Below are 12,521 nucleotides of genomic sequence, written 5' to 3'. Positions count from 1 at the left end.
GATAAGAAATTTTGTTTGTTCGCGGGTGTTGTTGGCCCGAGGCCCTATAGCAATTAAAAATGATAGCAGTTTTGCTAGATTTGGCGACATCAAGCGAGAATAAAGTATTTTAATAGTAGAAGCCATGCCTAGGCCTTAGGTACCCCTGCCTTAGCTGAAACCTAGCGAAGCCGGAGGGCTAGCTAGAGAGTAGTAGGGCGGCCTATTATGCCTAGCTAGCTATGCCTAGGTAGGATAGGCCTGCCTGAACATTTCTAGGCCTAGGTCCGACCTTTCCTTGTTGTTACTGCCTATCTTAGGCCCTCACCCTAGTTGAAACCTGGTTATGAATTTAATTTAATAGGAAGTTAAAAAAGGGGAAAAATTGATCGCCCAAAATGCCTCAGAGGTTGCACCGATGTCTAGAAAACAAATATTTCATCCCCTTAATGCGATGTGATTTTTCGATCGGCCCCATCTTTTTTTAAATCGGAACCATAGACGAGAGGTGAACACACGCGTACACGGCATGTGTGCACTAAAAAATAGCCAGTCTCTGACCTATACTTCACTCTTTGCAGTAGTGCGCCCTCAAGTTCCTGAAGACGGCGTACAAAGGATGTCTGCTTCACCCTAAAGAGTACTGGGAACCTGTTTGTGGGCGTTCTTTCCGATTTTTATAGTTAATTTCCATGCAACATTACCGTAGGCCTTGTGAGTAAAATTTCCGGCCTACCTATATCAAAAGAAGCCTGAAACAGCCATTAACATTGTAGGGGCCTGTAAATTTTAACTATACATTTTACTATTTCCATTTATTTGTGTATTCTATAAACATGCCTAATCAAAATATGTATCGACAATGTAAATACAACAAACAAGAATATACAAACCATGTGTCTGCTTCACCTCAACATAATTGTTGAAAACGTTTCTTTCCTCAAATTATAATGTACAGTAGTTAAATAATTTCTTTAGTTAATTTCTATGCAATGAGTGATTTTGTCAGCCTTATGAATACAATAATATATTTGCTTTATTTTCATTATCACATCATTCAGTATATTTTAATTTATTTTATATTGGCCTATGTATTGTTATAAATAGAACATTTGGTATTAATGTAAAAGGAGACGCAAAAAAAAAAAAAAAAACTTATGACAAACTAATCCGCTAAATTAACTATAAGCCTACTTTATATTTTATAAATCTAAATTTTATTGAAGCATTTATAAACATGATCCAAATATATATCGTATGGAAACGATAAAAAGAAACGTGTCTCCAAACCAATCGACTTGCAACATTTGCGTTGTTTCTGTAAAAAGAAAGAACATCATTTGATACTGCAATGAACTCTTTAATAATAATAATAACAATAATAAAATACTACTAAAAATAATATCTGATAATTTTGCAGTAATATAGCCTAGTTTCATGTTTAACAAACGGTTTAGCCACCTTGTTCGATTAAATTATTATTCGCGGCCGCACCTTCGGCGCTCCATGCACCGCTGCCGAAATGCATGACAAAAATACCAACTCAGGGCCGAAACGACCCCCCGGAGCCGAATGGACTCAGGGCCGCAACGACTCTACACTTTGTAGTAGCACTACAGTAGGCCTAAGCCTAGCCTAGTAGTACGCCTATAATAGGCCCCGGGTATTCGGCCCGGGCTAGGCCCTAGGCCAAGCCTTAGTAGAACATTGGTAGACCATAAAATACACAAGAATAACAGTAAGGATTTTTATCTCAAACACTGCGATAAGCCCCAATCGAAATACATGAAATGGGCCTAAAGTTTTATGACATAAATTTGATTGTACTGTTCGCGCCATACATTTCTCATGATCGCGACGTCGACTTTGCAAAAAAGCCAAAATCGCGTCGGTCATTTCTATTGGCTAATCATGTCGTAATATCATTTACCGTCCCTTTAGCAATCAGAAGTTCTGATACGGTACTGTATCTCTAGCCACGGCGTTTAATTTTTGCATAAATTACATATTCAATGATAAAATATTCAAAGATAAAAAAAAGCCATGAATAACACTTTTCATTTTTCTTTTCCATTTAAAATAGCAACAACATAATCAATAAATCAACATAAATCATGCATTTATTAATACTGAAATAATTTATTTGTGGCCAATTCCAAGGAAGCAGAATCACAATTTTCCAGAAATTCAATCCGGGTATTGGTAAACCCCCACAAACAATGAGTTTATATGAACATCAAATTATTATTTTTTTTTTTTAGAAAAAGAGAGTTCTACAATCATAATTAAAGGGTTTGGATGAGGTTCGCAGTGTGTTTGGAGGTTTGTGGTGTATTTGCAAGTATTTTTTCACAAAAAAAAATCAACATTTTAACCAAAAAATAGGTTCTTATGAATATTTATATATACCAAGTGAGTCAGTCACAATTGAATTGTTTGGTTTTCTACAGTGTGTTTTGGGAGGTTTTTTTGGGATTTAGCAATACCATTTAATCCTACCATAATTACCTTACCCTCACAATTAACGCCATTTTAATTCTTAGCATAATTGCCATTTACATAATTATGTATATAATATAGAATCTGAGTTTACATTATTTAGTATAGTTCGAGGCACTTAAATTTAGTATGCAACCAAGTATGCAATTAAATAAGTTGCTAAATAAATGTATTCCTAATTATTCAGTTTATTTTAAAAACAATATTTGATTAACAAACTCTATTAGCAAAACATTTATTGCTAAGTAAAGTCTTAAAGCCTCTCCATTTTCCCATACATGAGCTTTGTGTTTCAAACCATGGACCTACTGTAATAGGTCCATGTTCAAACACACAATTGATCCACATGCTTTCTAAACTACTGTTTATAACTTGTAAAGTTATTTCATTTGATACTAATAACAAAAGTGAATTTTGTGGTTGTCTATGAGTTATATTTAGGTAGTTTAAGTACTATAATATGTATGTCATTCCTCTACTTAGTTTATACTGTACCTCCATGGTTAGTGGAATAACGTTTTTAAAATTGTACTGATAATCTCTCAGTACAATTTGCATCTGTTGTGTAACTGTATTTGTTATTGATTCAATTCTTGCTTTGCTTATTACAGTATGAATATTTGAAGATTTAAAAAAAAATATCATATCTATTACTGAATTTTTTCATTGGGGCCATTTTTACCTACTTGTCATTTGGGGCCATTTTTATCGGGGCCATTTTTACCGGGGCCATTTTTACCTACATTCCCTAGGATTATATTATAAATGTTGTGTAGCCTAGGCCTACAGTGGCTGGCGCTGTTGCGGGTGGCCTACGTCCAGCAGCAGTGCTGTGACAGGTGGTGGGTCTGTTTAGCAGGCCCAAGGTCACGTCGTTCCTCCTGTACCGTTCCTTCCTGGAGCCCATGAGCTGAAATTTCCGTCTGCTTTATGGCCCGTGTACACAGTCTGGATGGCCCAGGTCCCATCCGGCACTTATATCGTCCCTATCAGGGCCCGGGTGAATGCCGTACCAGTACCAGAACTGGGCTTCTGCATCTCGGTCTAGGAAATATTTAAAAAAAATATATGGTGTAGGCCTATGTCTTATTGCATCACCAACATTTGTTGTACTATACCAATTGTAAATATGTATTGGTCGAATAAATATATGAAATGAATGAATTAATGCATGCATGCATGAAATGACGGATGATCACATAATAGGCCTATGATGATGGATGAATCCTTCGCGTTAAGCCTCGTCTATATCGTAAATAGCACCAAATGGGCCACGGGCATAAAGTCCAGGCTTCGCAGCATCGAGAGAAGATTCTTAGCTTATAATAGTGGAATTTCAATAAACTTTAAAGAACATATTAGTGTTGTTTTTGCAGACTGATAGTAAATATGTATCACCTCAATGTATTAAATCCATCACCTGTTTTATTTTTGCATTGATTAAAATACAAGCTCATACAACGACTGAATCGTGATAGGCCTACACACCTGCAGAGCATCAGATCATTCATGCTCACACAGACTTGAAAATAGCGCATTTCAAAAGAACAACTATAAAGAGTCGTATTTTCAGACTGACAGAAAATGTAAATGCATTAATCTTCAGAAACTACTATCAATCACTTGTTTTATTCTTGCATTAATTCAAATACAAAGTCCATACAAAGGCTGAATCTCGAGGCCGGAAAAGTGAATGGGTACATCGTGTGTCGTTCTATCCGTAGTCAATTGACTATGTTCTATCAAAACACTGGTTACTCGTTATGCTCGCAAGCGATGCACAGAAACAGCTGATCACTGAGGCTGACACAGACTTGAAAACAGCGCATGCACAAAATACGTTATATAAGGATGATTATGAATAATTCATGAGATTTTACAAAACTATCATACGAAACGCAAATTCGCGTGCCAGCACTGGTATGCTGCTACTGCTTCTGAGTAGACATTGACTGTGTTAATCCTAGGCATACTATAGGTGAAGGCCTACAGTAATTATAAACAAACAAGTCATTGGACTGATCATAGTTTATTACTTCAATTGAATTATTCCTCGATGATTGAATTGACATCGACTAGGCATAAGCCCTCTCTCTGCCACTGCGTGAACATCACAAAAACTCACGAGTTCGCATTCTATAGGCAAGTCGCTCGATCACCGTTGGGACGATTCCTCAATTCCTCAAATCCTCAGCTGCTCACCGAAATTGACAGACTGAATAAATCATGAATATTAATGAGTTGGTTAGAAAATTGCTACCAAGCTACTGAAAAAAGTGATCAGCCTCGTTTTCACCTGATTTTCCTGTCGCATCATGTTTTGTTTCTATAATTATCGTTACATCTCAACATTTTGAAATTTTGAAGTATTTTTCCCTTAAACTCAAGAATAGTTTAAAGCCCCATTCCCGGCAAAATTTCAGTTGTTAAGAAAATTGTGACCGTATAGTGTTCGAGAAATACAATGAGAATTCAGACAGCATGTAAAGCTGATTATAAAAAGGTTTTATTCGTCCAATGCGTGACTACAAGACACAGCTTCCTCACGCCGGTCCTCCGTGACTCGTCTCTCCTCTAGGCTTAATCTCCTATCCTATCGGGTGGCCCACAAGACTCTTTCATGGGACCATCTTATAATATGATGTATGTCTTAAAGTTGAAAGGTTACACTACTCCCCTCTTCCTAAGAAGTGTCCCACTTCTCATCTCTTCTCATATATATGCAGAAATAATAACAAATACAAAGCCTGTCTAGGCATTATAGTATTTTATAAGTCAATCGTGACGTCATCACTGAAACTCGCAATGTTATTTGCCTATTCCCCAGCGTCCAATAATTTTTTATTATTGGACGCTCGGCTTGATTTTTTTTAAGGTTCGTGTGCAAAAAAAAAATCATCATTTTTACGTCAGCACCGCGAATACATTGCGCACCGCGATAAAAATTGAATTGTTGAAAATTGCTTTCGTAAAACAAGCCTAATTAGAACCTGAAGAAAGTTACTTCAAATTCAATGTTAAGTATGAACAATTAAGAAATTCATTGAATTATTGGACCCTCATAAACACAACAAAGTGAACGTTTAATAGAAATATTCTAGACTTATTTTAAAGACTCAAGGAACACATTTAGGTGTAGGCCTACGGACAGGCAGGCCGCCCGGGGCCTCCTTCTACTATTACTAAGCATAGGCCGTAGCCTGGCCTAGTTATGAAATCATCGCATGATTTTACCTGTCTGCATGCACCAACCAAAAAGGACGTAAGTCACTTTATTCCCTCTCGAATGCTGAAATGTTTATTTCTTTGACGAAAGTCTATCAATAATAGCATTACAAACAAGTTCTTTCTAACACAATAGTTAGGTCTATTCATCATATCCGTACTGTACTGCTGATGTTAGATGCCTGTTAGATGAGTTAAACGCGTACTGCAGGAGCAAAAATCAGCATACTGTACGCACAGCTAGATGTAAATACGCACACGTACACTGATTATATCACTATAGCAACCGATAGCTGCTACAACAGTTGTTTATAAAAAACTAAAATTAAAAGACGGCAATTGACTTTTTAAGGCAATTAGTAGAGCATGCATCGTACACTAAACGGAAAATTATTATACTTAGGTTAGATTTAATGCATTCAAAAATTTTTTCAAGCATTAAATCTAACCTTCGTACAATAATTTTCCTATAGTGTACTATGCGGAGCTCTACTAATTGCTTAATAATGAAATACATAAAATAACATTCTGCACTGATATATTATAAGCAATCTCATTATAGAGTTACAGTATTTAACTATTTAAAGTGTTTATGAAATTAAATATTCATTTGCTTAGCTGGTTGTTTATGTATCAATTATTATCAATTCAGTATACAGTAATTGTGATTTAAGACAGAATTCATATAATAGGCCTATGCGTTCAATAACGCTCAATTCAAGAATATCATCCGGCAAAGTTATCAGTTGGTGGTGGTTGAAGCACATCAGAAAACGATGGTTGCATCCATTGGTTGAACACCTGAAGATTGATAGATGATGTTCACATCCCTTGATTAAATGATGACTCTAAGTAGATTCCACTGATGAGATTGAGTAACTGGTTAGATTCCGTCCAGGGGCGGATCCAGAAATGTCCAAAAGGGCATAGTTTCAAAAATAGAAATCAATGTTACTTCAAGCTTTCCATCATTATTAATAGAAGCACTGTAAATATTGTGTGGAAGAACAAGATGTGACCTTGACTGAAATCTTTTGTATGGAATAGTGAATTAGTGAATATGCAATATTCCTAATTTATTGTAAATGAATTGTGTTCTGATACACGTTTTTTTTTTTTTTAATAATCTGGATTTATATTGCGCCTATCACAAACCGAAGAATACATAAGGCGCTGGCGTCTGTATTACTTTCAGGGGCGGATCCACAAATGTCCAAAAGGGGGGCCAGAAGGGGGGGCCGAAAGTTTGGCCGATTGAGACAACACTGTCGTAGGGGGCCTGAGGCATGCCCTGCGAAATTTTTGTGTTCTAGACGCCTAAACATAACATTTGAGGCATTCTGGGCTATCATTATTTTCTTTTTCTCACTTTTTTTCTTTTTTTTTTTTTACCTCCCAAAAGTGGGGGCCGGGGCATATGAATGGCGTACGGTGAAGGAAGTAACTGCTCAATATCCATGTACTGTACCATACGAATGGCGTATGATACAAAAAAATAAAGTGTCGCAAATACAAGAAAAACATGTAGCATATGAATTGCATATTAGTATGTACGAATATGTCACAAATAAAGCAACACAGCAGCGTACGAATACCATACAGTGCAATAAAAAAATACCTACCATCATTGTAGCATACGGAAGCATACAGTACAAAGGGTCTCCAAATAATCCATTCGATAGTGCAGCATATGAAGAACGTACAGTGCAAAAAAATATCACAAATAGTCAACGCAGCATACGGATAGCGTACGGTGCAAAAAAAATATCTTCCACAAACCATCTAAAAAAATAAGCATTCAGTATCAGCCTACGAATAGCGTACAGTGCAAACCAAATATTAAAAAACAGAATCTTTCCCTGTGTAGCGTATGAGGAGCGTACGGTACAACCTCTTTCAAATCAATCACGTAGCATACGAATTGCGTACGGTACAAAATATTAATAATAAAATAAAAACAAATGTCTTGTCCAAATAAATAAAAAAAATTATCTGCATACAATAATCCATGGAACTTGTAGTAAACCAAATGTGATCAAAGAGAGTTTGAACTACCAGAAACAATGAAATTATTGACAAGTCTATCACAATTATTTATTCAATCAGGCAAGCCGCGCAAGCAGGAATGACCCAAATACCAGCTAACACTAGAACCAAAACAAAAACAAATCCTAACTTCTATAACAACATGCTTTAACAACATTACGCACGCGCATGGACGTATTTAATTCTCCATAATGAAGTAAGGAGAAAAAAATGTATAATTAGACTAAAATTTGCGGATGAATTTTTTCGTGTTTGATTTTGCGATAGGTCTGTGAAGAAATATAGTAGGCGGAAAAAAACATTAGCCTATCCAACACTGCAGATTTAGGGTCGTAGCGGCCACGAGGGAAAGCGGCCACGAGTCGATACACAGCAATTTGTGTGGAGCGCCAAGTGTGCAGTATGTGTTGGACAATGGGCATCAGAGTTCGATATTAATACTGTTTTAATCAATTATCAAATTAATGTGTATTTTCTTTCATAATTAATATATAGCCTATATAAATCGAGACTTAATATTTAGCTAGTTTGTTTATTTATTATATCGATTATTATAGTTTATAGTATGCCTATTTTCTTACAGAAATGGATGGTACTTTTTAAATGGCTTCTTTAGTTTATTTATTCGAATTTTACTAACTTGTGTTCAGTTTGTTCTATAGTGAATGAACATATGTTTGTCATTGCATTTGAAGATGATTGATATTTATTTGAGTTTTACTAACTTGTGTTTTGTTTGTTTTTTATAGTGAATGAACTTTTGTTATTCTTGTATTACGACTTTAAAGATGACTGATATTTATTTGATGTTTTACTAACTTGTGTTTCTTCTAATTAATAATACATAACTCGTTATCAGTTGTTGGTAGAATATTATTATTATTATTATTATTATTATTAGTCGTACGACGAAGATTAATAAGTAAAACAAACACCGTTGACTGCTTGTAATGTTTTTTGTTAACTGGTGTGACTTCTTAGGTGCCTAAGATTTTAAGTTAGAAACACATGCTTATTAATGTGATGCCGTAGGGTAGTTGCTGATTGCTGTGGGCATTTATTATAGTGGTATTAGCAAGTATACAACATATTTTTTGTAAATTTGTCATAAAAAATTATGTACCTTTTTACTGTTTATCATGACTGTTTTGTACCAAGGGGCAAGTACTGTACACATTCGCTAGTCTGTGTTTTCCAGACTGCCACAATTAAAAGGAAACATGGTTTCCTTTCAATTGCCAGACTGAGCTCCACTTTCAAATGAATGGAATGTAAAACTGAAGTAAATACCATTATTTAATTATATACACACACAATTGTGAAATATTAAATTAGGCCTGAGCCCATTTATTTTTTTAAATTTCTATTATGTATTACACTGACCGTAGCCTACTCAACTACTGTTATCAAAGGGCTACAGACTTTTTGTAAGTTTTTCATTATTGCAAAGAAAAAGTGAAAATGACTACAGATTTTACAAAAATAAAGAATGATTGTATCACTTACGACATGACAGTGATGTGGATACACATTGGATGTATTAGGATAAATTATTAAACACACTTAATGCTTTATAACTAATGACTATGCTAACGTTTTATAGGCCGCCGCCTAGGTGTACTTCTATATGATTTTTGCCCTATTTTTTATTTTCAGTTAGAAAGAACGCAGCCAATTGATTTATAAATCTAAAGCGTCACTATTTGTTCTTACATCAGCTTGACGTTTAATATGTTTTTATCAAAACGTAAGATTACCATTGGTTCAGTGGTATTGAAATATTTAATTTACTTTTAATGTTTTAGATATTGTTCTGAATCATATTCACAAGGAAACAAAATATATATTTATATGAAATGTCATCATGATTAGAAACATATTTTCTTCTTTATTTCAGCTTTATTTTAACATAGTATTATGGCCCTATCAAAGCTGTTTATAAAGGGTTAGTTTTCAATCACTTTTTAACTATTAATATACTACTATATTTTACTATAACATTTTTCAATTATCTTCTCGAGACTCTCTGTGTAAGAGCACTTATAAATGTTTAAAATATTAATAATCATTATTAAAACAGTTTTAATTGCAGATTATATAGTTTGCAGTTTTACCAGCATTTCCTTTTATGTGTGTGTTTTTAAATAAGTTACATAATTAAGGAACATTTTAAATTTAACCAGTATAAATCATGTAGGCCTTTAGCCTATGTCTTTGTTCTGAAACATGGAAATCATGTAAGAATTGTAATACAAAATGTATTAACTAATTTTCACAGGTCAGAAAAAAAAACAGCAAGATGCTATCGCCCACGTTGAGGCATCAGACAACATCAAACATTTTAAGACCAAAATCCAACAGCAACATACCATATGGACTCTATGCTCCCTGCCCGAATATGGATTCAACTTTCCTTGTGTATGTTGCCGCAGCATATCAATCTTTGTCAAAGATTTAACAGGCAGAGTAACTATACTAAAAGTTGAGCCATCATTCACGGTTAAAGATGTCAAAAATGAATGTTTTTATGAGACATCCATAAAGCCAGACAATCAACGTTTAATTTTTGCAGGAAGTCTGTTGGAAAATAAACGTACTCTGTCAGACTACAACATAGAGGATAAGTCCATTATCCATTTGATTCTTCGTTTGAGGGGCGGCGGTGGCCTGCTGGTCTGTGTCAAAACCTCCACTGGCAATTACATCACCCTGACAGTTCCGCATTTAGCCACTATTGAAGAAGTAAAGGTTGCATTTCAAGCAAAGGAAGGCGTCCCGCCTGGTCAGCAACGTTTGGTATTTAAGGGAATGCAGTTGGAAAATGGACGTACTCTATCTGACTACGATATAAAAATGGGATCTACTCTCTATAATGAGCTTTCTGGCATGCACATTTTTGTCAAAATCATTACTCGCAAAACCATTACTTTAGAAGTTATGCACTCAACCACATTTGGAGATGTGAAAGCTGCAATTCAAGACAAGGAAGGCATACCTCCGGATCAGCAACGTTTGATATTTGCAGGAAGATTGTTCGAATCACAACGTACCCTGTCCAGCTGCATGGTAGAACCGGGGTCCACTATCCATCTTGTGCAGCGTCCACGTGGCTTCATTACTGTCTTCATCAAAACCTGGACTGGCAAGACAGTGACCGCAGAGATTGAGCTAACCTCCACTATCAAAAATTTAAAAGCTGACATTGAAGACAAGGAAGGCTTCCCTTTAGATCAGCATTGTTTGACCTTTGCAGGAAAGCAGTTGGAAGATGGACATACATTGTCCGACTACATACAAAAGGAGTCTACTTTACGTCTTGAGTTTATTCCCCCTATGATGCAAATCTCTGCCGAATGTCTATGCTCCCTGCCCGAATATGGATTCAACTGTCCTTGTGTACGTTGCCGCAGCATGACAATCTTTGTCAAAGATACTTCAGGCATAGCAACTGCCCTAAAAGTTGAGCCATCATACACTATTAGAGATGTCAAATATGAATATTTTTATGAGAAATCCGTAAGTCCAAGCTTTCAATGTTTGATTTTGAAAGGAGTGTTGAAAAATAAACATACTCTGTCCTACTACAACATACAGGATAAGTCCATAATCCATTTGGGTGCTTGTATGAGGAGCAATGTTGTGGGCCTGCAGATCATTGTCAAAACCTCCACTGGCAATTTCGTCACCCTGGGAGTTGAGCCGTTAGCCACTATTGAAAGTATAAAGGTTGCAATTCAAGAAGAGGAAGGCATCCCTCCTGGTCAGCAACGTTTGGTATTTAAAGGAATGCAGTTGGAAGATGGACGCACTTTATTCGACTACAATATAGATAATGGATCCATTCTCCTTAATGAGCTTTCTGGCAGCATGCAAATCTTTGTCAGAACCATCACTGGCAAAACCATTACTTTAGAGGTTATGCACTCAACCACATTTGAAAATGTGAAAGCCATAATTCAAGACAAGGAAGGCATCCCTCCAGATCAGCAACGTTTGATATTTGCAGGAAGAGTGTTCGAATCACAATGTACCCTGTCCAGCTGCAACGTACAAGCAGGGTCGACTATCTATCTTGTGCAGCGTCCACATGCCCTTACGAAAATATCCAATTGAATTTCCTATTAGAAAAATGTATAGGATTCATATTGTAATTCTTATTTCAATTGCTATAGGAAATTCTATGAGACTCTGTTGGAAATTGGCCTAATATCTTATAAGATCTTATAAGACTTTTTATTGGAAATTTTAAAGACCCAATAAGAATTCTCATTACAAAATTTACTAGAACATATAGGAATCTTAAATATATTTCTATTAGGATTTGCAAGATCCAATAAGAATTCTTAGTACAATATACTGTATATATAGGAATTTTAAATATATCTCTATTAGGAATTGCCATAGATTCAATAAGAATTCGTATTAAAATATTTATTAGATCATATAGGAATTTCAAATATATTTTTATTAGGAATTGCTATAAGATCCAATAAGAATTCTTATTACAATATTTAATAGATCATATAGGAATTTTAAACACTTCTATCACGAATTATTAGATCCTATAAGTAGTGGTGGGCTATGGTGATATTTCAAATACCATATGTACAGGTCTTAAATGAAGTGGCTTATTGTTCTGAGCATTTTGACACCTTTTTTAAGAAAATCGGTTGAAAATGGGACAATGCGGACTGCCCAAAAAACAAAATTAAGGGGGTGGGAGAAAAGGACCCCTTCGATGGTTAAAATACATGAAAAGGGTCTTTTTATCT

The 12,521-nt window shown here is 35.4% G+C and overlaps 1 protein-coding gene across 2 annotated transcripts in view; it reads left to right on the top strand.

The window, feature by feature from the left end:
* The window catches only part of LOC117119661 (polyubiquitin-C-like), a 21,387-nt gene extending 8,872 nt beyond the window's left edge, over window positions 1–12,515 (top strand). For both annotated transcript variants that reach the window (XM_033264494.1, XM_033264495.1), the window contains exons 3-4: window positions 9,647–9,694; window positions 10,028–12,515. In XM_033264494.1, the coding sequence (XP_033120385.1) occupies window positions 9,667–9,694; window positions 10,028–11,862 (1,863 nt within the window). In that variant the 5' untranslated portion in view covers window positions 9,647–9,666 and the 3' untranslated portion in view covers window positions 11,863–12,515. The remainder of the gene's footprint in view (window positions 1–9,646; window positions 9,695–10,027) is intronic.
* Window positions 12,516–12,521: the final 6 nt, after the last annotated feature.

The sequence above is a fragment of the Anneissia japonica genome, unplaced genomic scaffold (assembly GCF_011630105.1).
Source record: "Anneissia japonica isolate Jap-2015-1 unplaced genomic scaffold, ASM1163010v1 scaffold287745_len380231_cov175, whole genome shotgun sequence".
In the NCBI taxonomy this organism is placed as follows: Eukaryota; Metazoa; Echinodermata; class Crinoidea; order Comatulida; family Comatulidae; genus Anneissia; species Anneissia japonica.
Note: the sequence above shows the minus strand (reverse complement) of the source record. Positions and strands in the feature narration are given on the sequence as shown.